At 55.1% G+C, this 27,992-nt stretch overlaps 1 protein-coding gene across 27 annotated transcripts in view; it reads right to left on the bottom strand.

The window, feature by feature from the left end:
* The window catches only part of CELF4 (CUGBP Elav-like family member 4), a gene marked incomplete at both ends in the record, with an annotated part of 301,897 nt that overhangs the window by 220,626 nt on the left and 53,279 nt on the right, over nucleotides 1–27,992 (bottom strand). For all 27 annotated transcript variants that reach the window (XM_081252858.1, XM_081252856.1, XM_081252863.1 and 24 more), the window contains one exon: nucleotides 5,069–5,151. In XM_081252858.1, coding sequence (XP_081108984.1) covers nucleotides 5,069–5,151 — 83 coding nt within the window. The remainder of the gene's footprint in view (nucleotides 1–5,068; nucleotides 5,152–27,992) is intronic.

Genomic DNA, 27,992 nt, shown 5'->3' on the forward strand with positions numbered 1-27,992 from the left:
CAGTAAAGCTGGTGGCGGTCCCACGAGAGCCTCCTGTGGGTGTCAAGGTAGAGGTGGGGTGGGCAGAAGGTGAGAAAGGGAGAGTGTGAGGGAAGGAGGAGGAGAGGAGAGGGACGGGAGAGGCAAGTGAGAAGGATAAAGAAGAAAGGATGGGAAGTGAGAGGGGAAGAGAGGAAGAGGAAAGTGACCAGAGGGAGAGAAGAGAGGAGGAAACAGGCATAAAGAGAAAAGAGGAGAAGGCAAGGAAGGGAAGGTGGGACTTAAGAAAATGAAAATGGGAGGCAGGGGGAGAAAGGAGAACATCCTGAGAGAGCAGTGCTAGAAATCCAACTGAGGTTGTTTTTTTTTTTCCATTTTAACATCTTTCCTGGTAAACTCAAAGAAGGTCACATTGAATTTCCATGGAAATGACGTGTCCTGAGTGGTGGGGACCTGAGTCGGGAGCTGTGATGGCAGCGATGCTGCTTGTCTACCAGGCTGAACCGAGCGAGGGGTGCGGGTGGGAGACAGCCATGGAGGACTGTGTGTGTTTGCTTTGCATTCTCAGGTTGCCGGAGTGAGGGCACAAAAGCCGATCTTTAACTAGTGAATTGGAACTTTAATGTTTACCAAGCAGATACAGCTCCCACTCCCCCCCTGCCAGCTCTCTCTCCTCCCCGCTTTCAGGCCTCCCGCTAACTGGACCCACCTCTTCCCCCCTCAGCAGCCCTGGTGAGGAGCCTTTTCTGCTTCCACAGGAGCAAAGTGCTGGCCACTGCTGGCCACGTAGCCTGGTTTTCTCTGATCGGAGTCTCTCCCCAGAGGTCCTACCTTCCTAACTTTGGAAACAGATGGGCTCTTCCTGGAAGACAATTCCCTGAAAAGTCCCAAAGGCAGGGGGAGCTGGGACTAAGCAGCAGGGGACTATTTTAAGGAACAGGACTCTTCCAATAGGCCTCCCGTGCACACTCAGACACACCCCAGGGAGCTCTCCAAGTGGACCTCTCCTGCCTAGCTCACGGCTCCTGACCTGTCACGCGTGCCTTGTCTTCTAGGCTAGTTCTCAGACCAGCGCTCTCATCTGACACACCCATCTTCCTCCCAGCTCTCTATTCCCACCTTGCCCACGTCCTGAACACACTTCTGAGCAACTCCTACACCCCATAGCTACCCAGGTCCCCTCTAAAGCAACTGGTGGCCCTAGAAAGGAGAGGTGGATTTTGGAAGCAGATCAGGTGCTGGTCTTGGCTTGGCCATTTATTAATATTGTCACCTTGAGCAAGTTGCTTAATCTCTCTAATCCCAGGTCTCTTCATGTGTGAGGGATACGCATGATATCTTCCTTATAGGGTGGTTGCGAAGATAAAATGGGGTAATGGAGGTAACGTGCTTGCATCACGCCTGTCAGACAGTGAGTGCTTAATAAATATTAGCTGTTATCATTGAACTGTTTCCTACTCTACCCATTTTATGATAACGTGCTGTCTTGTATCACTGATGTGTGTGTGGCTTCTGTCTCCAATTTGATGGACAGCTCCAAGAGGGGGTGGTGATGCATTTTTCTTATCTCTGTGTCTGCCTGGATGCCTAGCACAGTGCCCAGCACAGACTCAGGAAATTTTTGTTGATGAACTGAGAAACCATGTTGACTGTACCCTATAAATGAGGGAACAAACATTGGGAATGGAAGAAGGTGGGCTGGAGAGGGTTAGGGGCCAGGAGAGAGAGTGAGATTGAGAGTGTGAGGGAGAGACGGTGAGTTTAGAAAAGTGGAATCACTCTGCCTAGATGCCGGCAGAAGGCCCTGCTCGAAGGGACCCTGATGAGGCTTTGTGGTTTAGTAATCTCATTCCACTGAAGGCATGTCAAATTAAAAAACAATAATCCATTTGTAACACTGGTCCAGGGATGACTCGGTCAGCCATCTGAGAGACTTTGGTTAGGTTGGTTCCGAGGGATACTGACCTCTGACTTGTAAAAACAGCCACTGGGATCTGGTTTCTGAGCTTCCACTTATCCCAAGAGAAATGTCAGCTCCCCTTCCCAGTCCCTAAATGGGGACACGTGGGAGCACTGTCTCTAGTTCTGTCTCTGTTGTTTTGTTACTGTTTTTTGATGGTGGCAGTGTGTGCATGCATGAGCTCTCACATGAAAACAATGGGATCGTGTTCCTTGCTGCCAACAGGATGCTAACTCTGTAACTTGCTGGGAAACGAGTGGGCTGCCTGCACCATCTTCTCCCCTCTTTCTCTCTTCAGTGAGAAAGTGGAGGGCTAATTTTAATGGATTGATTTTAATGGATTTTGAAGTCTGGAAAAGTGCCTAAATTGCTGAGGTTACCAGTTTCCAGGTTCTTTTTTTAAATTTTTTTTCTCCTTAGTCAGACACAGAGTGCACTCACCAGGGCACCTAGTGTGGTCACCCCAGACAAGAAGAGGTCTCCCTCTGCCCCCTAACCAAGCAGGCAGCTGTGAGTACCACCTCAGCTGGTGGGAACACCCATTATACAGTTGGGTGGAGCATTCTGCTTGGGCCACTTCCCAGCATTTGCGTCTCACTCTCTCTGATCTCAAAGGAGAGAACCAAGCAACAATAGTAACACCAGTTCTGCTTTCTGGAATCCAGATGACTCCACTTTAAAATCTGGTCATTTTGTTTTTCGTTAATCCCCATGTGAGTTTGTGGTGGTGGGGGGGGACAATGTGCCCTGGGAAGTTGGAGCTGCAATCCTGTCTTTTCTCCCTGTCCCTCCCCCTGTGGGCTGTGCCTGCCCTGAGAATTGTGATGAGGTCTTTGAGGCCATGAGTCTCCCCGTGAGGCCTTTGAAGAAAGGACAGCGTTCCAAGCACTGCAAGGGGACTCTAGGCTATGTTTTAGTTCCATTGTTGGCCTCCCTCCTCACCCCTCCCACCTCCCAACATACATTCATGGTTTGTTTTTCTTTTTGTCCTTTCTCCCAGACTTGCCCAACTTGTCTTTGTGGTTTCAGAAAAATGCCACTGGATCTCCCAGTATGAAGGATTAGCACAGATTATGGGGAACAGTGTTAATTATTGGTGGAAGGGGGGCTGGCGCGTCGCTCCAACATGCTCCTGATTTCCCTTGGGCCTTTCTGCCTGGTAATAAGCCTTCTTTAATCTGGCAGGCCCCTTGGTGAAATCAGCACCACGGACAGTGGTATTGATTGCTTCTGAGAAACCATCACAGCTGCTCAACCAAATTACCTTTGATATGTGACCTTTAATGTAATTACTGCAACATCAAAGTATTTCTATAAATTATTAAAGAACTAATACACTCCATCATTTAGCTATTCTATTATATGTAAAATAAACAACCACAAGTTAATGTTAGATCCTGAACAATCCACACTTGCTACTGAAATTCTCCCAGTCCCCAGTCTCTCCCCCTTCAAAATCCCAAGCCTCCCCCTCCCACCTTCTCTTTCGGTTTCCCCATCTAATTCCAGGTTTTTAGCCATCACAAAACTCCCCAGCAATCTCTCTCAAGCTGATGAAGGACCTCCCATAACAATGTGGTATTTTCTATTCCATTTGGGTGGCTCTAAAATATCTATCACAATCTCCCCCAAAACAAAGTACCGCAAACACTTTATTAATCAGCACAAACCTTTCTCAGAAGCCTTTGATTATCTTACAATATGGCTTTATGCTTCACACATAACATGGGGTGATGTGGAGCATATTTCTGCCATCTTACAGAGGGCACCCAGAAAGTAATTACTATAATATATGTGCATGTAGCTGCGCCACTGAAAAACCAACTGGGGAATGGCCACCTTGCCAGAGCTGGGCTCCACACAAAAACCTGTGCGGTGCACGATTTCCATACATTTGCATCCGCGGGTGTGTTATTAAGATGACTCAGCCTCGTGCTTTGCAATCACAAATACCAAAATACAATACAAAGGCTATCTTAATGGAAGGAAGGCCCTCCCCACCCCTAAACGGGTAAAGAAGGATCTCTGATGCAAAGGAAGACTGCTCCCGCCTCTGGTTGCGCTTTCTCTCTGTCTACCTGGTTAACCTTTCCCGCTGTGGGGCAGAAATGGAAGCGTGTGTTTACATACGGTTTGCTTGGTAAGAATGTAAACATGCATGTGTAAATATTGGTGAGCATATATACAGAACACATGTGCTTCCCTGCAGTGTCCATTGTATAAGCTTAAACACGGTACATTTTAAAATTCTTTAAACTACGCCCACAAACACTCACATCTTTCCGTTTATCTTTAGATACTCGGTGAGCTGCATATCTCCCCTCCTTCCGCACCACCCCCATCTCTCTGAACCCACAGGAGAGACCGCGCAGACCCTTGACCCGGGGAACACTTCTTATTTTATGGTGATGAACTAGCCTCGATAATAGCCATGGCTGATATCACACCCAGTTAGGGGGGCCATAAATAATTCTCTTCTCCCCCGCACAGAAGCTATAAACCAGGGCTGAGGCACGATAGTTTATCAAAGACGAGGGCTGGCTCCTTAAATAAAACCGCGGTGATCTCACTCGCGGCGCCGAGCCCGGGCGGGTAGGCACTCCCTCCCTCCCTCCCTCCCGGCCCGGCCCCCACCCTAGGAACGGCGAGGGTCCGACGTCGATCGGTGGGTGTTCGTGCAGCCTTGCCGCAGGCGGCCCGGCGAGCCCAATGGAGGCAGCTCCGGGGTCTCAGGGCCCCAGGCACCCCGCGTCCCCACCCCGGGCTGCCCGCACGGGTAGTGCGCGGAGGAGAAAACCGATCGGCGGCGCCTCGGTGGGTCAGGGGAGGAGCCGCGCCCGAGCTTTGTGGCCACGGCCGAGTTCGTCCCCCGCCCGGATTCCGTCGGGCCTGGACGGCCGAGTGCGCAGGCCGCCAGGCGAGGTCTGAGCTCGGCGCCCACGCGCCCGCTTCCCAGCCCCGCGCCTCGAGGCTTCTGGGGGCCCAAGGGGCGACGCACGAGTTCCCGAGCGAAGGCCGGCGCCGCGCACCGGGGCCCGCGAGCCCCCGCCGGCTGCGCCGCGGCTCGGCCTCACGAAGTCGCCCCCTGTCGGCGCGCCCGTCGCTCGCGCCTCGGCGGGCGCCACTTACCCCGGGCAGAGTCTTCTGCTCGTGCAGCGCGCTCTGGGCCTTCAGCGCTGACTCACGCTCGCAGTAGGTGAGGAAAGCGCAGCCTGGGGAGGGAAGCAAGCGCCGAGAAGGGTCAGTGGGGCGCCCTCGGGCCGCCCACGCGCCCTCCCGCCCGCCCTCCGGTCTCCAGCCCCTCCCCGCTCTTGGTCCCTCTCGCCACCTCTCTTTCTCTCCCGTGCGCTCGACTCGAGCTTTCCTGCCTCGCCGTTTTCCCGTGCCTGCTTTTCGTCTCTCTCCTTGCTTTTCTATTTTGCTCCTTCGGTGAAGTCTCCCCACTCTGCATCTTCTCCCCGCCACGCCCCCTCTCCCCGCGGGTCTCTTCCTGTCCGCGTGCCAGGTGCCCGCCTGCCTCCCTCCGGATGCTGTTCTGTTTCAGCTCCAGCCCCGATACCTCCCAGAAGGGGCAGCTTCCACCCCTCACCCCAGCACCTCTAGTTACACTCCATCGTGAACTCTTGTTCTGGCCCCTTAGGAGGGATGATGCAGGGACCCTCTCGGCCTTTCAAACAAAGGCTCCATCTGTAAGGAGGAGCCCAGGCCAGGCTGTCCTAAGAAAATGAATGGGGCTGTCCATGTGTCCCCTGCCCCAGTCGGTTGTCACATCTGCAGTGATATCTTCACACCCTTCCTGGAGGGCTTGGAGACTCTTGTTCTGCCTCTAATTCCCCGGGTGACTCCAGCAGTCTCCTTGTCCTGCCTCAGTCTCCTCGCGTGTGAACTGAGAGGGTTGATCCAGTGGTCTGCAAGGTCCAGTCCAGTTTTCCCCTTGCACGATTCTGACAGTGCCTCACCGGGGAATCTGGATTTTACAGAACACTGTGTCTTACTCAAGCGGTGACTTTTTAATGCTGGCCCTTCAGGCACGGTGACAAGGCAAAGAGAATACTTGTTGGTGGGAGAGGCTTTTTGGGAGTTCCCTCAAGCTGCTCAGTGTCAGGGCCTCTTCCTCTGCCTCCAGATGTGGCTGTGTGGCTTGGGCGGCCCTAGGGTCTTACGGAAAGTCAAAAAGCCAACTTCAGCCAGCAGCAGGCTTGCGTCCGGAGGGCCATAGTGGCCTCAGACTTCCTAAAGCCACCATGGCCCCAGAGAAGGCACTCTGGGCGCTGGCCACCACCTCTGTCTCACTGTCTTCTTTCTCTCCCTTGTCTCACTCTCTCTCCCAGGATCTGGCCTCCCAACCATGTGTGTTCACCACTGCCCCCCTTTCTTTGCTCTCCCCCTTTCCAATCTCCTCACCTGGTATGCCTTCTCTCCCCATTTTCACATCTACCAATCCCATCCATCTTTCAAGAATCTGATCAAGATCCACTTCTTCCCGGAAGACCACCTTGACTGGTCTAGTTCATCTTAAATCAACCTCCCTTCTTGACTGCCCACAGCTGGCCAGGTGGTCATCCTCCTGGCCATTTATCAACTATTTCCTGAGTGCCCTTGAGCCAGTTTCTGTGACAGGTCCAGGAGCCCAGGCCCTCTTCTCATGAGGCTTGTAGGCTTCTGGTGCCAGTCTGGTGCCTTGTCACCAGGCTCGCTCTGGCCTCTCGTTCGTTTCCCTCGATGTAAGAGTGCTCCCAGCATCCTCTGCAGTTCCTGACTCCTCCATCACCCAATACAAACTCCCTTCCTCTTCTTCCAGTGTAAAAATTGGTCCTGCCTCCCTTCCTCTCCTAGCTTCAGAGAGGAGATGGAAGGGAATGTATGTGTGCGGGAGATGTAGAGACGGGCAGAAGGAAGCAGGGAGAGAAAGCTGGGAGACAGAGTTCTCAGCTCCCACGGCTCTCTGCCTTCCCTGCCTCCAACTCTGTCCCAGGCTGGGAGGAGCTATGAGTGCCAAGGAGCCTCCGTCCCACTCCGCCTCATGCCTCCCCATCCAGACCCCAGATCACCCCTCCTCCCCGCTCCCCGCTCCTCCATCCTGGTTGTGGCAGACAGTTATTGATGGAGACACTGGGGGACTAAAATGAACAGCAGTCAGAGGCCCCCATGATGTCGTCCCTCGTGCTGCTGCCTGCCTCTGCCAGGGCCTCTTTCCTCTTGTCCCCTCACTGGCCTTGTCCTCCACCCATGCCTGCCTGCAACTGGGAGGCAGCCGCTGTGCAAGCCAGCTCAGGACAAGGTCAGGGCAGGTTTGGAGCGGGAGGAGGAGAAGGGAGGAAGGAGAGAAGATGACCACATTGTTTCCATGGACCAGGATAACAAGGAAAGGGCTCCAGAAAGGGAAAAAAAAAAAAAAAGAATCTGTTGCATATGTCCAGCTTCTAGGCATTTCTGCCACAGTTTTTTTTTGAGAGCGCTCACAGCTGCGTTGCGAACCAGAATCTTTGAGGGACCCCCAGGCCCCGTGTGACTTCCCCTGTCATCTGCACCCCCTGACTTCACCTTCGGCCATTCCTCCCCTGCTCACCCACCCAACTCATTCCAGCCTCGCTGCCCCGCCAGGCGTACTCTGCCCTCGGACCTTGGCTCTGGTGGTTCCCTCTGCTCAGAAGGAGCCCAGCCTGCTGTCCGCACGGCCCGCCCCTTCACTCCCTTGAGGTTCCGCTCACACGTGACCTCCTCAGAGATGCCTCCCCTGACGGCCTCATTTAACGCAGCCCCTCCTCCCCCGCCTCCCCCCCCCACCCGCCCAGGACGCAGGCCTGCTCTCTGACCCCTCGTCTTGTTTGTGCTTCTCTTTGGCACCCCTCACCCAGACATGTTAATACTGTGTGTTTGTTCCTTGATTAGCGTTTCCCCGGGCTCAGATGAGGTCGGGACTTGATTTTGTTCAGTTCCTGCTTAGTTCTCGGCGCCCAGAAAGGGGCAGGAGCTCAACACATATTTGTCAAGAGCATGGAATCCTGAACACTTTGGCTACTTTGGGGGTGCCGGGAGGTGCGGGGACATGGCAGTGGTGCTGGGAGCTGATCAAGGCCCCGAGGACACAGAGCCACACTGGACTTCCATAGTGGGAGGACAGAGGTTGCTGGTGAGAGCTGATAGGCCGCCCTGGAGGGAGGGCTCTTGTCCCCAAGGCCTCCTTGAGCCCATTTGCTCAGGGCTTGACAGTATGGTAACTGTCACCGTCCTGCTCTCTCCCCCATCTGATCCTCCCCTGAAAAGGCTGATGCGTGGTTCCACACAGGAAGCTGTGCTCAGCCAGGGGTCACTTACTGATGCCTCTTTCTGAGTCCCAGTTTCCTCATCTCTAACTCCCTTCAGAGGCTGGCGGGGAGACTTACTAGCCAATGAGCATTAACAACCTCTGCAGGGCTCTCTAATCGCAGAGCACAGTGTAAACACAGTCACTCCTGTGGATGGGGGGGTGGGTCAGAGAGGCAGAGTCCCTCCTGTCCCTCTACGCCTCCATGAGGAGGGACCAGCCTTACACGGGGGCCAACTGGTGCCCACCCACCCCACCTGGCCTCCTCAAACTATGTCTTCAGCCAGCCCGGTGCCACGTCTGACAGTCCACTCGGAGAGAGCTGTCTCGCTGTGGCTCTTTTAAAAAGGCAAACACAATACATAGTTATTAACAGCTGACTGTGTGCTTGAAGGGACCACATCTGCTCCCTTGCTGGGGGCAGAACCCTGGAGGAGCGGCAGCTTGGCAGGGATGGGGGGGCTTCAGGAGGGGAGTCTGCCTTCACAGGGTGCTGCAGAGGGCAGCGGGCCTGGGTGGGGGCCAAGGTGGGCACCCAGGGTGGCCAGGGGAGAGAGCGCTCCCAAGCCTCACCCACTGGACACTCGCTGAACGAGCTGTGACTTCCTGTCCTCATCTGCACTTCTCCTACGAGTGGAGGAGGGGGCTTTGAGCTGTGAGGGCGGTGCAGGGGGGCCTCAGCTCGGCAGTCACTAAATCTGCCAGGCTCCCTCTCCTGTACGGAGCTGAGGTGTCCCCAGAGACACGCCCAGTGAGGCCCCTTGGGAACTCTCAGTCTAGTTGGGAAATGGGGTTCTCTCAGGGAGCAGCCACATTCTGATCCAAGGCAGCAGAGTGGGGTGGGCAGGGGGAGTGGTACAGGCTCTGCACCTGAAGGCTTGAGAAGGTCTGACAATGGAGCGCCCTTCCTGGGGATGGGGCTGGTGGCCCAGACATCTCTTCCTGCCTTCAGGCCCAACACTTCCCTTCCCAAGCCTGACCCTGCCTGTATACTTATGCTCACAGGGGAGGAGACATGGGTCCACCGTGGCTCTTGGGAATAGCAATAAAATTGAAAACCGTCTAAAGGTTTCTCAGTGCCAGAATGTTTTTATGTTTAAACTGTGGAATACTCTACAACAATTAAAAAGATGAAATGGTTCTAAATGTCCAACACAGAAAGACGCACTGTCAGATGGGAGAAGCAAGTTGCAAAATAGCAGACGCCATGTATACACATCAGAGACATCTCCCCGGCTCCCATATGCACCCAAATTTGTGCCTACACCATAGCACAAGGTCTACAAGGGTCCCATCAAGCTGAAAAGAGGGAGGAAGGGGGGGGGTAGGTGGTGTGTCCCATGACTTTAACACTTTTTGTTTTGTTTGACACATTTAGACCCAGCATGTATCATGTATCATTTATATAATTAACTTTAAAGAAAAAAAAAAAAACTTTGCTAAGAGGGGAAGATGGAGTGAAAAGCGGGGTGGGTGGAAATGGGTGAGCCAGGCAGGATGCAGGACCCACAGCCCGTTCTGAGGGCACGGACGAGGATCACTGGACATTAGCTTCCTGGCAGGTTCTTCATGAGGGAAATTGTCATGGGTGGGTCCTGCTATGGCCCTACCTCAAAGCTTCCTCTGAGCTCTGGGAGTTGAAGTAGGTTCTCTCCACCCAGCAAGCTGTAAATGGTATTCATTTGGGTCCTGTGGCCCTGAGTCCCAGAAGTTGCTGTCTGGGGGGGGGATAGAATCCATGATGGAGCACAGAGGCCCACCCTCCCCCCACACCTGTCTCGCCCTCCAGGTGTCCTGAGGCCCAACCGGCTGTGTGGCGCTGATGGCAGGATCTGAGGTGAAAAGGCGCAGAAGTGACTTGAGAACCTCTGGGTGAGATCCAGCCTCGCCCCTCAGCTCCCGCCTTCCCTGTCCTGTCCCAGTGTCTGGGATGGTTCTCCCAGCACCAGCTCATCACCTGAGTCTCCCCGCCTCAGGGTGAGCGCTTTCTAGCACTGACCTGGTGGAATAGAATGGCAGCCTGGCGGAGCAGGACCGGACTTGGGAGATCATCGGGGTGGGCATGGGGGCAGGGAAATGTCACAGTTGCAGAAAAGTCACACCACAGTGCTGCCACCAGCTGCTGATGGCCTGGCCTCCCTGAACGAGGTGGACCCCTCTGGCCCACCCTGACCTGCCTCGCCTCTGCTGCTCCCGGTTCTACTGTGTGCACTGGACACTGGTCCACCCTCACATTTCCTCATGCTGCCTTCTGACCCTTTCCCACTCACTGTTCTTCTTCTTATTATTATTTTTGCGGTACGCGGGCCTCTCACTGTTGTGGCCTCTCCCGTTGCGGAGCACAGGCTCCGGACGCGCAGGCTCAGCGGCCACGGCTCACGGGCCCGGCCGCTCCGCGGCATGTGGGATCTTCCCGGGCCGGGGCACGAACCCGTGTCCCCTGCATCGGCAGGCGGACTCTCAACCACTGCGCCACCGGGGAGCCCCCCACTGTTCTTATTTACCCATCCTTCTGTTGATCCTTGTCATGGCTTGTGTCTCTGAATAGACTGTCGGCTCCGTGAAGGGTGGAGACAGAGTCTTCTAAACGGAACTGAAGCTTCATGGAAATGGAAGCTTCTAGCCCAAGGAACTGAAGAGGGTGGGGGGACCACGACTGGGGGTTTGGGGCACTGAAGAGAGATCAGGAAGCACTGTGGGCAGAGAAGGAGAGGGAGGAGGAGAAGGGTAGGGCCAGGGGAGGTTAAGCCAGCTGGGGGAGGCAGGCAGAGTGGGCGTTGCCGGCTAGGATGCAGGTGGGTGGGTGGCAGACACCCTCCTCCAGCGGGGCAGCCTGGGCTGATGGTGCAGGGGGCGCTGCTGATTCCTGAGAAGGTGGGCGGGTGCCCTCTCCCACACGAGGGAAAAAACACAGCGCCGCAGAATTAATTGCACGGAGATGGCAGTAATTTACAAAGCCCCCGTGTGTGGGGATAAAAGGCCCTTGTCATTGTGAAGTGAAGGAAGTACAATTTCCTGCCCAACTCTGAACAGGGCTGAAGCCTGGGGTGTAATCATCACGGAAAGGAAGGCTCCCAAAGCGCTTCCTCCTCCCACCCCAGCCGGGCCTTGGCCGCCTACTGATTGAATTACAGAATTAGCCAGAGGAAGGTGGCCCTAGAATAGGAAGATCTGGACTTTAATAAAACATCAGATCCTCAGGCCCTGCACTTGACTGGCCTGGAGGAAGTGAGAGGAAGCTGGGTGTGTGGGGGGGTGGGGAACAGGAAACCCACCAATCAGCCAGACCTAAGGGTCAAGGAGACGCTCCCTGTTCGGAGTGATTTTCTTTGCCCTGAATCTCCACCCTTCCACCTGCCATGGGGCCTGAAACCCCACCCTCAGAGCATCATTCCTCATCCCAGGGTTTACAAAACGGATGTGGGCCCCGCTGCAGAGAAGTTAAGGCAGACTGTGTGTGGGTGGATAGAGGGAGGGGGAGAGGGGATGTCTTCCAGTTTCCCTGGAAAGAGGGTTGCTGGTGTTCCGAGGCCATGTGTGTCCCGCCATCGAGCCTCTGTCCCCGATGGTCTGGGTGGGCGAGGGCGGCCTCCCCAGTGCCTCTGGGGCAGATGCCCCCTTCCCTCGTGTGGGAGAGACAGCTGCAGAGCAGTTCTTCACATATATGCTCTTCCTCTGGGAATGTCCCCCCACCTCTGGGCCTGCCCCAGGTTTGCACCTCCTCAAGACCCACCGCTTGGGTCCTGCTCTTCAGTGAGGCCCTAAGAGCCTACCTCGGCCTTGTGGTCTCACCTTCTGTGGATTCCTATGTGGCTGTACCCTTGACCACTGCTCATGGCTTGCCCCAGGGGTGAGCCTCGTCTCCTCTTCTAATCTCTGAGAGCCTTGAGAATCTGTGAGCTCCTGCTAGCAGGCAGAGAAAGAAACCACGGGGCTGGCCCTGCCACTCTCTCTGCCTCTCTTTCCCAGTGCCCGGCCACGGGGTGATGCTTCTGCCAGAACTTCCCCAGGACCCGCCCTGGCCATTCCAGTCCCTCCAGGCCTTTCTACCTGGACTATACTCCCTCCCTCTCCCTTTCCCTGGGGACTTCTCTGCTGATGTTCTCCTCTCTCCATAAGAGAAGGACAATGATCGCTCACCCATAGAACATGACTCTGACTCTTGCTTCTCCACCTGCATCGGGGGAATCCAGGCCTCAGAACAGTACCCTTTCTCCTGCTACCTCTTCCATGCCTCCTTCCTTTGCAGCCCACGTGTCCTAGAAGAGACTAAGCCCCCCCTCCTCCAGGAAGTCTTCCTTGACTACACCAACCCCAACATCTCTTAAAGCCCTTAGCAATGGTCCCTCTCATTTGGCAGTTAGAAGACACATCTTTGTCTACACATCTTTGTCTACCTCTGTGCCCCATGGTCTGTGTGGGCAAGGGTGGCCTCCCCAGTGTCTTCTGGGTGGTGTGTGTTTGCCCACGTGGAAATATTCTACTACAGGAGCTGCTTGACTCCAGGGTACCCTCCCCACCCAGACGTCATTGAATGCAGTGGTTGTTAAACTCCACTCTGGCCCTGGCTGGGTGACAGTGAGATGCAAGGCTGGGGAGAGATGGCTGACCTCAGGGGAAGCCGTGTGTGGAGAGGGTCTGGGGTGGGATGTCTGCCCTCCGGCTGAGGCCCGCAGAGGTAGAAGGAGCCATCCATCTTCCTCTGAGGAGGCCTGGGGGGTGGGGATGACAGGGCGGCCAGCAGGACAGGGAGATGGATGGTGCCCTCAGCCAGTGAATCAGGGCTGTTGGTCTGCTCCTTTCTTCAGGGCCCTCCAGTGCTGAAACCCCACCCTCAGCCCACAGCCTGCTTTTGGGCTCAGCACTGCCCTCCTGCGTCAACTCTCTTTACACCAGAAACTCCAGAGGAGTTTGAGCTGCAGGTGAACTCCAAGTTCAAGAGTTTCTCAGAGTTAAGCTGGTTGTGTGATGTGGGGAATTGGACCCGGCTCACTGTGACGGTCTCAGCCTTCCTGCCCTTGGCAGCCACAAGATACAGATGGGCGTGGGGCTGGGGAACATCCCCAGACCTAGACTGGGAAGCCCCAGGGGATGGGACCAGCCCTCTCTTTCTCTTCCTGGGGGCACTGGGCAGGGCCCAGTAAGTTCAGACCCAGGGACCTAATTGGCTCAGACCTCAGAGGATGGACCAGGAGGCGGGCCTTTGCCAAGGGTCTGTCCCTTCCAGTTACCCTTGTTCATACCCTCAGTGCTGGAGAATTTCATGTCTGGTGTCAGCTGCAACATCTTTATGGCACTGTGAAAAAGTGGACATGACATACTGGTGGCCTCTCCCCTTTCTTAACAAAGAGTTCTCGGTCTGTGGCTGGGCTGATGGGCCCATGAGGCTAAGGGGTTGGGGACGGGCCCAGGGAAAGTGTCAGCCCTTCTAAGGCCCAACAAGACAAGTACAACCTGCTTCGTGACACGTGCTGGCTTTTGTTCCCACAGCCAAGGGGCTGCCCTTGTGCCCCTGCTGTAGGCTGGCAGCGCCTGCTGGTCCCCAGGACAGCACAAACTGCTCCCTTTCATTCACGCATTGAGCTTTTACTTGCCACTGTGTTGTCATGCCCGGGAGCTCATGATGCTTGCCCCTTAGAGTAGACAGGGGTGTTACCAGCATCTGACAACCAGGGGGGCCTGTGTGACTTGCCTGGTGGTGAAGCAGAGACCTGGTTTGGGGCTCAGTTCCTGTCATCCCCTCCCAAGGCCCTGGGCAGTGTGTCAGGGAGTGTGAGTGGGGACCTTGGGGGCCCTGATGGGAGGTGTGCTCCCTCCACACCCCCACCCCATGGCTGGGATTTGGGGTGAGGGGCTCAGGGATGACCTCATTCTCTTCCTCCAAGGATCCAGGTGGAGAGAGCTGAGGTCTCTGGGGCCTCCCTGGACCCCATGCACCTGACCTCCCTTTACCCCCGGTGGCGTCTCCAGTGTGAAAGCCAGGTCTTGGGCTCCTCCACAGAGGGCTCTGTCGGAGCACCAAGGCTGGATCTGAAATGCATGTGGGGTACTCGTTCCTCATACAAATACCAAGATAAACGCTAGAGCCAAGACACCGAACTGTGTCCCCTTCTAACGAACCTGGCCTGGGAGTTCAGATCTTCCTGTTTGGAATTTTCTCAGATCAGGATGCACCTGCTGAGAAGCTGGGCGTGACTCCCTGGGAAGGGACCACTGCTCCCCGAGCACCACGTGAGAGGGGCTCTGGGGTCTCATTGGTGTGACCCCACCAATGGCTAAACTGCGGCACATGGGCAACAGGCAGAGCCTCTGAGAAAGCAAGGCCCATATAACTGACCTGAGAAGCAAAGCACCTCCCTGGTCTCTGCCTCTGCCCTCTGCCTGCCCATCTCCACTCCTGCCTGCCCGCGATCGTCTCCCTCTCCTTGCCTGTTTGGCCGGAAATGCAGAGCCTCGCTGGCTTACTTCCACCCTGCTGCTGGCCTCGGACTGATTCCTCAGCGTGCAGGAAGGTCACGTGCGGGATCTGAGCCCCCAGTGACACCAGCATTTGCTGGACGCGTGCAGGTCTTATGCCCACAGAGGGAGCTCAGTGAATGCTTTGTGAGTTGCATACATTTCCCCTTGTTGGAGCTTTACACGGTGGTTGGACAGCTCCAAATTGGCGGGGAGGGGGTGTCATTTTCCCCAGTAGCATCTCCTTCCGCATGCAGAGGGATGTGTGGAGGAATCCCTCCTTGGTATGATCCTGGAACCTCGGGACCGCAGCCTGGAACTGTCCCCAGCACACCCACATAGACAGCTCTCTACCCCCATGATGTGCTGTGTGGTGGGGCGGTCAGTCTCTCTGACTCCTTTCTCCCACGGAAGGAGAGGTAAGCAGACTCACAAGGCAGGGGGCTGACGAGTCCCTTTGTCTGTCACCCTGAACCACGCTCCCCCACAGTGGGTGTCCCTGTCACTCCTGGGCCTTCGCTCCTGCTCTTCCCCCCACCAGCATGCCTTCCCCGCACCTGGGTCCTCTACCAGATTCCCCCACCATCGGAACCCTCCCCAGCTTCCCAGCCTGCGCTGACTCTCCTCCCAATGAGCCCTTCCACATCCAAGTGTCCGAAACATAAAAACAAGTGCTTAGTTGAACAGCTTTCTGCTGTTCGCATCTGTGGGAACTCTGTCTCCTCAACTAGACTGCAGCTCTTGGGGCTGTGCCGCTCCTTCCGTATCCCCGACCAAGCCCCGGGATGGGGGCCTCACAAGATCAGTTGAAGTGCTCAGAATTAGGAGGGGAGGGTGAGCCACTCCTCTTTGATTGCAAATGGGCACCCAGGACCCCCCAGGTGAGGTGAATTAATCTCACCTCTCTTCTCCGGCTCCTTCCTAACAGGCCCTAATTCACTGAAAGAACAACTACAACAAAAAAATAGAAGCACACCAATCAAGAAATTCCGACCTCAGCATCCAAGACAGACTATTTTGAAAAGACCAATAGCCAGGAGTCCTATATTACAGGATCGATGTTTGGAAAATGTGATTTTCTTTTTAAAAGCAGAAAAACAATCTCACTCAGTCCAGGCAGGCCATGGTCCAGCTCTAGGTGGAGGATGCCTTTCCCTCATGATCTCACCACTTAAGCCACTCTTCTGGCCAGGCTTTGCACTTCACCCAACATCAGTAATACAGGTTCAATCACCGGCATTTAGCAATATTTAACCTGAGGACTGCGGCAAGGGAGTAGTCAGCAAACGTGATTGGGATGCTGGCTTCAGTGAGCCAATCCCTCAAGCCCGCGAGCCTAGCAGAGATATTGTTCACAGTGTGTGTGTGTGTGTGGGGGGCTCTGGCTTTTGCTTTAGAGTCAGCTGTCCCTGATCCCGGGAAGAGGCAGGGCCATGCACCGTCACCCTTCCTTCATTGCTGACCTACAGGTAGTGCCCAAGGTTGTGAAAGGCAGTTGGCAAATGGGGAGGATGACATATGGGGGCGGTGGGACAGAGCCTGGCATTCAGTTCTATGTCTTCTTTTCCCAGAGACCCACTCACATGTCCACAGAACCCACCAAGAAAGAAGACTGAACTCACTGATCAGTTGACTGGTACTCAAGACTCAACAAACCATGTGACTGGGATCGGGGTGCTGTCAACTGTGGATGGAGTGAAAGATGCCTCACTCATTCATTCATTCTACAACCATTTACTGATAGTCTACCATTTGCCAAAGGATGAAAGACATACCCCCTGCTTTGAAGAAGACGCTGGCTAAATGTACTTGCAAGGCCAGGTGATATACCTGCAACAAGCACACCCACTAAGCTGAGGTTTGTGTAGGGCTCATCAGTGGCATAAATGATAACAGCAAACACTTAGGGATTGGGGGTTATATGTTGGGCATTGTTCTGAGTGTTTTACATGTATTGTCTCATTGAATACAATAACTCTATAAAATAGTACTATTATCCCCCTTTTACAGGTAAGGAAACTGAGGCACACAAAGATGAAAGACTTGCCCGAGGTCTTATGGCCAGGTCCATGGTGGAGCTGGGCTGTGAGCCGGGGCAGGCTGCCTGCCGGGCCTCTGACCTGAATCATGGAGGAGGATACTCAGCTCCGCCCGGGGGAGAATCAGTGCAAGGCTGCCTGAGTCTTGAACCCAGCATGGCCTCTAGGGAAGGATGTGCTGGGAAAAGGGCTCTGCACGGGCAAAGGTGAAGAGGTAAGGGCAGCAGGGTGAGTTTGGGGCCCCCCCAAGTGGTTTAGAAGGCTGGAGCCCCTGAGAGTGCCCGCCCCTTCAAAGCTCCTCCAGACACCTTCCCTAGCACCTTTCCTTGGTTTTCCCCTCATCTGTTCTTCCTTTCCTCTTCCTCTCTTTACTTCCTCCCTTCCTTTCTTCCCTTGTTCCTCTCTTTCTTTCCTTTCTCCCCCCCCCACTTCCAACATCCTCTCTCTCCCTTTCTCCTTCCTTCCTTTCTTTTTTGGCCTCATGGCTGGGACCCCATATTCTCTCCTGTCCATCTATTTAATTCCCATCCTGACTACTCCAGGGTATACCATTTTTTTCCATCTCGAAATAACTGTGACATCTGACCCCCTGGTTTCTGCCGTCAGCCAGCTGGTGCCTCTGGGAAAACCATTTAACCCCTGTGGCCTGATTGTTTCCATCAGCAGGATGTCTGGAGTCCGGGAGAGGGCCGCGACCTCGTAGGGAGGTGGATCTGGTTCTGACAGTAGCCTCTGTGTTGTGCTAGAAGTTTGCGTAGCCCCCTGGGCCTCAGGCTCCTTACCCGGGAAATGGGGATAAGGACACTTACCTGCTGGAGTAGTGGGTGTCCAGCAGAGCGCCTGGCATATACTTAATGGAGGGGATTACTATTGCTACCATTTTCAGTAGCAGCAGCTGTGATGTGATGCTAAAGATTCCCTACAGTGTGAAAAATAGCTTTGGCATTTACGCTGTCTGGTGATGTCTGCTTTCCTTGCATGGGACCTGCACATCCCCCCTGCGACACAAACTCACACAGACGTGGACCCCGTGTGTGCTTCCTGCCCCGGCACAGGCCGGCACGCTGGGGGCAGAGTGACAGATGGCTGGCATTGAAAGTCTGGGGTGTGTGTTTTGTTTACCTCGTGTATCTAATATGCTAATGACAGGAGGCAGTAATGAGCTGGCAGGGACCTGGGTGACAAAGAGCTGGCTTCATGCTTCCCCAAAGAGGCACCTCAGTGTCAATTGTTTCTTTTGTGAGAGGGATTGTTAAGACCTGGGAATGTGGGCTGGGAGGGTTGGGGAGAGGAAGGCTGGGGGTGTCTCACTCAGGAGCAGTGTAGGACCTGGCAGTGTTGTGAGGGGACAGCAGGGGAGGGGTGGGCACCCCCTGAGGGTGGGCATGGACTACTCCACCCTCGTGGGGAGGGGATGGCTGTGGACTGGGCACTCCCACCCGTGTTCCTCACTGACTTCTCTCAAGGACCCTGCGAGCTCCCTGATGGCAGGGCTGACCTTTCCACCGTGGACCCTGGTAAGCCCTGCTCCTGGCACAGGGCCTTGCCAGCACAGGGTGACAGATGCACACTGGTTTGGCATTAGGATGCCGACTGAAGGCGATCTCTTGACTGGTAAACCACAGCCTGCAGCAAGTCACCAGATCTCTCTGGACCTCAGTTTCCTTTTTGTGAAATGGGTTTGATATCCCATGAGTCTGTGTCTCCAGCATCAGCACAGTCCTGGCACAAAGTGGGTCCTAGCGCATATGAATTCATCAGTGAGTGAACGGGGGGGGGTGGCGAGGGAGCAGGGGGTGTCCACTGTTCTTCTACTGAGGGGGAATGGGACGCGTCTGTGGGTCAAGGTGAGGCACTCATCCCAAGAGCACACAGCTGGTCAGTGAGAGAAACAGCTCAGGTCCACTGCCTGGCCTCTCGGAGGGCAAGCCTCTGAGAGGGCTGTGGAGCCCAGTGCAGCCCTGAGGAGGGGTGAGCGGGCTGGTGTTTGGTGGCCAGTGTGGAAAGCCCCAGACAAAGCATGCAGGGAGCAGACGGTCAGCAGATGGAAGAGTGTCTCCAAGGCTTTGCATCAAGTGGAAGGGAACAGGTAGAACAGGTTCACGGGCGTGGGTGGGGGTCGAGTCCACGTAGCACCCCACCCCCACCTGGGAGAGTGGGGGGCAGCTGGAGTGGGTTGAGAAGGGGGTTTTGTGGGGACCCAGGGCCGGGGGGAGCCAACCTGAGGCCCAACCTTATCACCTCCATGATGGGTCTGACTCCGTAGCTGCCCATTTCTCAGTCTTTGCATCCTCAGGTCTTACCCTTTCTCTGGGCTTCCTAGACATTTTCTTTAGACCTTTGCTTTGTCTTGGCTAAGCTAACTGTACCCTGTGGCCAGGAAGGCCAGCTTGGTGAGCTGAGGCTGAGGAGAAGCCAGGCATTGGGGTGGTTAAAGGAACTGCTGCTGGGCCTCCTCCTGGGCAGCTGTGGCCCTCATTTGCGACTGAGCAGAGGGCCCTGCCCTGGCTTTACACACCCTGTGAAGTGCCGGGCTGATCTCCCCAGTGGTACCAGAAATGTGGCCCAGAGGCCAGGCTACATGAGAGCAGAGGGTCCAGGACTTGGGGAACAGAGGCAGGAACAGCAGGAATGCAGAGGGAGACCCTGGGTGCAAAGGCCACACAGCACGGAAGTGTGAAAAGATCCTGGGGGAGCTGCAACTTGCATCAGAGGCCAGATGAGGGTCCTTGTCTCCTGGGGACTCTGGCTTCCTTGTCTGTAAAATCCCGGCTGGAGCAGCACACTTCCCAGGAATGAAGAAGGCAGACTCAGAGTTCTGGATTTTAATCCAGCTTCTACCTGTTCCTCCCTCAACCTGAAGGCCCAGGTGGACAAGGTGGAGTCCCCAGTTCCTGGCAGGCCTCCGGGACCTGCTTCCCTCAGTTTTTCCCTAAGTGTCCAAGGGCACCTGCTCTTTTCCCGGACTGGCCTGGAAGATGGGCTGCCGGACCTCAGCGACACCCAGCTTGGGACACAGGGACACGGAGGAAGTCGAGAAAGGTGGCATGCCACCCAGTGACCCAGCTTCTGAATGCAGAGGCCTGGGGAAGCCAGCAACAGCATGGGCGAGCAGGGGACCATTGTGGAGGCAGGCATGCCCCTAGGCATGCCCCCTTGACAGAGGGTTGAGGAAGGGGGGGATGTCATTCCTAGTGGCTGGAGTGAGTGTGCTCTGTGTGGGGACCCGCGGGGCAGGGGGCATTTGCAGTGGGATGGTACCTCAGTGTTGGCCAGCACGGGCTAGCCCAGCCTTGCTCTCTCCTCCCTTCCCCTCTCCTTCTTTTCTTTCCTCCATCACCAGGTGTCTGTCCAGGCCAAGCTGGGGTGGAGGGGGTCCAAACTGGGGTGGCGGGGTAGGAAGGAGGGAGATGCACAGGGCTCAGCGGGCGGGCGGCAGTAGCCATCAAGTTTCTGCATCCCCCGCAGTTTCAGCAGCACAGGCCGCCTCTGCCTCCCAGGACCAGTTCCCCCTTGAACTGCGAGCCACAGCGCTGCCTGTTTTCGTCTGCGGGTCTATATATAGCGATGGAGATGCACACTCTGGAATTGGATTTGATGTAGCCCTCTGGACTCAAGCTAACTTTTGGGGAGTAGTTTTCTTGGGAGCCTGCCAGTCCAATTCCTCCCTCATGAACACTAATTACTGCACAGACCTTCTCCATGAAATCGGTGCTGAAGCCATTTCCATCCAGGCGGCTCTCCAAGATGAAATTTTTCTACTGGGAACCGACAGCCGCAAATAAACCTACCATCTACTTAGCAACGGAGAGCAAGAGCGGGTGGGAGACGGGGAGGGAGGGGGACGCACAGAGGGTGGGAGGGAGGGAGGGCTCGGAGGAGAGGGCTCTGCTTCTTTTCTTCCTTCTGTTCTGTATCTTTCAGAAAGGGTGTAATCAGCGCTCTCGGGAAAGGTGGTACAGGGAGTCTTGGAAGACAGCGCAGTGGCCCAGGCCACCTACATGGCCAGTACCTGCTCTTGGCTGCTCGAGCCTGGCCAGGGCCCTCACTGGACTGCTGGGCACTGCAGTGAGAGACACCCCCCCCCGCCACCCCGGCCTCTTCAGGGTTTATTCACTCCTTCCCCACCCTAGCCTCCCTCCTACTCCCACAGGTCTGGCCCTTGCCTCGCTCCCTTGGTCTCACCTCACAGAGGACAGCTTCCTTCCACATCTCGGCCTGATGAGTTCCCACTCATCAGCCAGGGCCTGGGTACCATCCCATCTCTACCAGGCCATGCCTCCCTGACCCTGTTAGGTAGCACCAATACCTCCATTCTGAACTCCAGAGGCTTGTGCCAGGCACCCAGCAATGGGGTCTATTCTTCTCTCTGCCCCCTTGAAGTCTGCACATCGGCTGCCAAGGAAGGGGTGGGCACCAGAGTTCGGGGGGGGGGAGCCCTACAAAGCCAGGTCCTGCCCGTTGCATCACCACACCCCTGAGATGCAGATGCCTTCTCTTCAATTTCACCTAAGACAAGCCTGAGCTCAGAGAGGTCAGGGAGGATGTTCACAGTCACTTATTACCTAGGAAGAAGCAGGGCTGGGATTTTATGACCATTGGCCATTTGCCACGTCCTCGCACTCTAGCCAATAAAGCCAGAGAGGCCCTCAGAGCCTGCTGGGGGTCATGACACTCTGTACCAACCTGGCGCCGTCAGCAGAAGTGCTGCTTCTTGCCTTGGTAGAGCTCCCTCTGCGTCCTGTGCCCAGGGACACACCACGCCAGGACCCCAGCCCACAAGTCACCTTTCCCAGGTCCCTTAACTTCTGTTTTCTGAGATCCAGAGCCCAGAATGGGGCACTCCCCAAAAGTCACTTATGCCACCAAGACTTGGTGAGGCCCTTCACCTCTCTGGGTCTCAGTTTCTCCATCCATAAAATGGGCACAGTGATTCCTGCCCTAGCTCCCTTACCTAGGTGGGTGGTGTGGGCATCACTGGAGATGGCAGTAGTGCTACTAGGTTGCTGGTCGTCTCCCTCAAGGCCCCTGTTCCATGCGCCCGGCTTCATGCTCACCCTGGACTCTCCTGTCCCTGCCCGCCCATCCAGGGTGGATGAGTGAGGTCAGAGCTCAGCCCTCTTCTCCAGCGGAAGCCACGATAGAGAACTCCCACTGGGGGGTGAGGAGGGGAGAGGAGCCCCCCGGAAGAGCCCTCTCTTAAAAGAGCCCTGGGCTGGAAATCATGAAAGTGGGTTGATGCCCGGGGCCTTATTTGTAAGGAGGGCAGTGGAGCCGGATGAGGTGATCTGCGCGGCCCTTTCCTTGCAGGTGTCGAGAGGTGGTGAAGGATGGGGCTTGCACACCACGTGGCTCTACCACCTTAGCTGTGTGGTGTGGGGCAGGTTTCTTAGCCACTGTCTCCCTCAGTTTCTCACCTGTAAAATGGGAGACTAACTCTCACTGGGTTGCTAAAGGCTGAATGAGAACGTGTGTGCCCGGTCCGGGGTCAGGGCACTGGTCGGGGTCAGGGCACACTGGTCCGTGTCAGCTTCTAGTCCGTAGGCCGTATAGTCCTGGCCAGTGACGAAGCACCTTCCCAGTGAGTACTGTGCACGCATTTCCTCACTTAGTCCACTGGCTCTGCTTTCAGTGTGTGTGTGTGTGTTTGTGTGTGTGTGTGTGTGTGGAAAATGTGGAGTCCCAGAGGCGGGACCAGAGAGTTGCGTGGAAGTGTGGCTGTCAGTCGGCATCTACAGAGCGGGTCCCAGCTCCTGGCATCTGGCTGCTGTGAGAGGCCTCCTCAGAGGATGGGCCTGAACTACTAGGGAGGCTGGTCATCGCCACAGCTGGGATCCCCAGGAGCGGCCGTCCTCAGGCAGCCAAGGGCCACCAGGCTGAGCCTGATGAGGTGAGGGAGCGTCTGGCGGGTTTCTGGTTAAGGAGAGGAGGGAGCCAGCTGTCCTAGCAGGACGTGGGATCCTCTCACTAGTTTAAGTCTGAGTGGCTTCACCTGGCTGAGACCCTTGAGGCAGATGACAGGCCAGCCAGGCTGAAGACACATAGCACCAGGGAAGCAGTCTGGGGTCCACATACCCTTCCTTTCAACAGCTCTTATCTTTTTCGGTTTTGCCTCCCCACTTAGATTCCTGGTTTATCTTCTTTAGTAAAATTCTAACCTCCCTTCATCAGAGCTAAGGTGAAAGGGACACACCCATCATGGAGGCTGCCCTGAGGTAGGCGTGGCAGTGGGCACATCTGTCCTGGATGGAGCTCAGGCAGAGTGGGCTTTTGGGGGCCAGGCGGGGATGACTGTGGAACCAAGCCCTTTCCACCTAAGGTAAGTGCTCTCTTCCCAGGGGAGCACCGCCAGGGAGCATCCTTGGGCAAAAGAGAACCCCAGAAGCAGGCAGGGGAGCAGGGCAGTTAGACATACAGGCTTTGGCATCAGACAGATCTGGGTTCCTGTCTGAGCTCTACCATTTCTTGGCTGTGTGATCTCAGGTGAGTTCCTTAACCTCTCTGAGCCCCACTTTCCAAATTGTACAATGGAATTGATACAGGCCTGTTGTGACACATGTGAAGCTCCCAGTGCAGTGCCAGGCCCCACATGTGTCCCTTTTGTTGATGCCGTTGAGCAAGGGTATCCTCTGGATTTTGCAGCCCTCCCTGAGCTGCCCTAGGACATACCTGGGACAGTAGAGTGGTGGCCTTGGCCCCATTGGTAGGTGTTCCCTCCCGGGCTGTGGGCCCGATGCGCCTTCCAAAACTTCAGCCCGTATCTGTGTCTCCCCCTCCCCTGCCCACCCCGATGCTGCCCCCCTCTTCTTTCAGAATTCTCCGTTCCTTCTCTCAGGCAGGCAGCTGAGCAGAAAACAAATCAAAGTTGCCTGCATGTCTTGGAGCCTGCAATGCTCCCGCGAAGCGATCCCTTGCTTCCCATTACCCACCCCAATAACTCTTGTATATGGAGTGTGAAATAATTAGCAGTGGCAAAAATAATTTAGGAAACAAGAAGAAACTAATTGTATGAGCTTGTTTGGGGAGAACACAGCCAACCAAAAAACCCACTGTGTAGGGAAGTATGGACAGACAGACCAGTTCCCCTGAGGTCAAGCCCATGGCTGGCTCACCGGAGGGGTCCATTACAAGGCCCTCTCTCATGACCAGCTTCCTCCACCAGGATCCTCCAAGAAGGGCCCACTGGTGCTGTAGCCAGGACAAGCCATCCTCATGGGCCCAGGGGTGACTTCGCAGAACACATCTATAACCTTGACTCAGGCCATCCCCTGGAGGCAGGTGGGTGGGGAGCAGTCTCATGTGGTCAAGTGGGCTTGGCAACCTCCCTGAACTTGAGCTGGGGCCACAGGTGGGCTGGAACGTTCTTGTTCCCTCTCCCACCCGCCTGCCTTCACCACTCAGACTCTCCAGCCCCAACAGACGCCCACCGCACAGTCAGCGTGCAGCGCACATGAACGACACGGAGCTTCCCTGGGAAATGGGCGGGAACCTTGGTGCCTCGTAGTTTACAGCCCTACTAACTCTGAAAAGTTTGCTTCCTCCTTGAGCACTTTTCCAACACCTGAGCTCCTGCCCATCCTCCACCCCACTGCTCATCACTTTCTGGGAGGGGGAGGGTCAGGCGCCCTAAGTTTCCAAGTGACAGATGAAAAGCAGTGAGGACTGGACGGTCTCAAGGTAAGGGAATGAGGGGCCAGAGAGAAGCAATAATCTGCAGGCGGTCACAGTCACCAGGAAGGCAGCTCTGGGTCTGACCAGGGCTACCGTTTCTCGCCTCCCCTGCCATGCTGGAGACCTCAAGGCATCGGCTGGATCCTGGTTGAGCACAGCGGCGGCCACCTCTGCTCCCCTGGGACCCTGCTCAAGGCCCCTGAGGCCCCCTCCCCTCATCTGAATGAGAGCTGGGCCCAGAGTGGGGAGGAGGCCTCCTCTTCCCTTCACCCCCGCCCGCCCTGAGACGAGGAGCATTTGCATTTGTCTAGAACTGGTCTGTAAAGTTAGTCCTAATGACAGAAGTCTCAGCGCTCGCCCCGTGAGCTCCTGTCTGATGTCTGCTGGCTCATCTCCTCTCGTCTGGGCTGTTAGGACAACCTCCTAATTTGTCCCTTGGCCTCCAGTGTCTCAGTCTCAGGCGATCGTCCTAAAGCCAGCTTCTGATCTGTCGCTTCCTTGCCTTGAAAGCTTCTGTGACTTCCTGTTTCCTCTAAGATCAGCATATATTTCTCAGCCTGGCTTCCTTGGTGACATTGGTCTCTCTCATTCCCCTTAGCTGGTCTCGACGTTGGAGGAATTACTTTAAATCTTGGCTCCTTGGTGAGAAGGCAACTGATTGAGAGCCAGCCTGGGTTCATACCTGGTTGGCCCTCCCATTCACTGCTTTCACCTGGAATCACAGTGGCTCCCCTGTGGCCCTTAAGCCACAGTGGCCTAGTGTCCATCTCCCAGACACACCACTATCCGCTGGACGTCGCTGCCTGGAGGGCCCGTGGTGCCTTAGGTGTAACCTGTGCAAAGGAGTGGCCATTATTTTGCCCACGCCTGGACCCGTTCTCCTGGATCCCAAGCCAGAAACTTGGGAGGGCTGCCTTCTCCTTCATCCTCATGTGCCCCGCAGCCATCTCCAAAGTGGATTTCTCCTCTCTATCCTGCCCCTGTTCAGGCCCAGATTTTGTCATCACCTGCTGAGTTTCTCTCCTGCAGCTCCCGAGACTGGCCACTTCCTCCCCAGTGTCCCTGTGCGGGCCTCACTGGGGCCTCTCCTTTCTCTCACTTCTTTTCCCTGATTAGGCTGAAATCTGGTTCTAAGTTGCCCTGGCAGATGAGACAGAGTGAGCTTGATCAGGGCACCTCAAAAGCCAGACTAAGACATCAGAGGCTTTGGAGCCAATGCAGACTGTGGTTGCTGAGCCAGGGGTGTGGGGTGGAGGGGGTGAGTGCTGTGTGCGCACTCTCAGCCTGGAACCGGCACATGGGATGAGGCAGGGGAAAGAAGTTGGAGGCAGGAGGACGGCTCCCTACAGGCAGGCCCCTTTGGGCCCATTTGCTGTGCTAATTGCGTGACAGAATTACAGGGCGGGTGTCCAGGACTTGGGCTGTGGTCTCATCACACACTCGGCAGCTGAGGTCTTTTGCCAGGTGGGGGTCGGGTGGAGTGGTCCCCTGCTCCTTTCCCCACCTCCTGCTGGGCTGATGGATGGCACTAGGTATGCATAGGTCGGGTGCGCCTGTTCACCAGGCTGACAAATGCCACAGGTGCAGCCGCAGGGGACACGAGCCAGCTGCTCCCATCACATCTGCGGTGTGCTGTTCAAGGTCACTCTGTGAGCTCAAGTGGTCTGGTGGGCTGCAGGCTTGGAGTCCCCTCGTTGCCATCGATGGGTCCCTTTAGCTAACCATCTCTTCCTGGCTGGGGAAGCAGAGGTGGGAGGTGGGGAAGGTCCTTTTCCTCGGAGGCAAGCCATCTCAGCTGTGCACGTGCCGATGCAAACCCTGAGATTAGAGTCTCTGTGCTCTAGTTGAGAACAGTCATCTCTGCAGTCTGCAGCTCATCTGCCCCTGGGGTCACCTCTCCTGCTGCTGCAACCTGTACTGCAGTCTCCTGAGACTTCTGCCTACATTGCTCCTGCCCTGATGTTGTCTTCCCAACCCAAAGTCCCATCTTGACTTTGCTGGGATACTAGTCTCCTTCCCTCTGGCAGAGCTTAAGGGCTCAGCCATTGAAACGGACTTCAGCTTATCTTTCCCCAACTCACTTATATAAAAATGAATTTGATGGAAGAATGTTATCAATTTCATGTCCTCCCCTCCAGTTAGAAAAAATATTAGCACCTGCAACTGTCTGTAGTAGGATCTAGAGGATACTGATTTCACGTGGAGTTAAATATTTAGACATTTTGGGTTCTGGAGTGAGCACCATAAAGCTGGGACAACTAGGCACTAAGTGGCCATGTGGGAGAGCCATGTGGTACCTTGGGAAAATCCAAGAAATGGCACAAAAGTTTCTGGCACCTCTCAGACCTGATCTATCTGAACCTTAACTTTGACATCTGTAAAATGGGATAGAACTTATTAGACAGAGTAGCTCCTAGATCAGTGAGGGCATGATACACAGTAGGCACATACTAAGCGTTGAGCTAATCTGGATCAAGGTGGAGACCTTGAAACAGACAAGTCAGCTTGGAAGTTTACAAAAAATAAGAAGATATTAGTCATATGATCCAGCAATTCCTCTCAGCTCTATATTCCACAGAATTGAAGACAAGCATCCAAATAAATATCTATACACATATCCACAGTAGCACAATTCTCAACAAACAACCCAAATTTGCATCAGCTGATGAATGGATACACAAACTGTGATATACCATACAATGGAATATTATTCAGCCCGGAGAAAGGAAGGAAATTTGGATCCATCCAAGGTGGATGAACTTTGAAAACATTATGCACAGTGAAAAAAGCCAGACAGAAAAGTCACTTATTTTATGATTCTATTTACATGAAACATCTGGAATATGTAATCCATAGAGACAGAAAGAAGACCAGTGGCTGCCAGAGACCGGGAGGAAGTGGGAATGGGGAGTAACTGTTTAATGCATATGGGATTTCCTTTTGGGGTGATGAAAATGTTTTGGAACTTGATAGAGGTGATGGTTGTACAACACAGTGATTGTACTAAATGCTGCCCAATTGTATACTTTAAACTGGTTAATGGTTAACTTGATAAAGAAGAAGAGAAAAGAAATGAAAGTACCAGGGGGAAATTAATACATTAAAGCACACAAGCACTGCCTGCCCTCCCTCCCCTATGAAAGAGCAGAATATTCCAGCCTGGGATTCTCAGTGCACACAAGGCATGTCCTTGCCCGAACCTCTCAGAATATTATTTAGGCCCACTGGCCAAACCACTGCAGGGACACTGACCTTCTCCCCCAGAACTGGCATGGGTCCGTCTTCCAAGCATGGCTCCCGAGCACTTGGGGTGCCTCAGCTCTGGGGCTTCACTACTCCTCCAGGCTTCTTTAGTGACGCCAGAAAGCTCTCTTCAACCACAGATCAAGCTCTGGCCAAAGAGGTACTCCCATTTCTGTAGGGGAAATCCTGCATGAGCTCCCCTGCACTCTGCCTGGAGGATGTCTGAAGCCCCAAGATGAGCTGGATGCCCATGATGGCTCCATACTTAGAGAATGAGAGTCAGCTTGCCCTTAGCCCTTGCCTGGCTTTCCTGCTGGCCCTGTGGTCTGAGCGGGTA

The sequence above is a fragment of the Mesoplodon bidens genome (genome assembly GCF_964165515.1).
Source record: "Mesoplodon bidens genome assembly, chromosome: 13".
Classification (NCBI taxonomy): Eukaryota; Metazoa; Chordata; class Mammalia; order Artiodactyla; family Ziphiidae; genus Mesoplodon; species Mesoplodon bidens.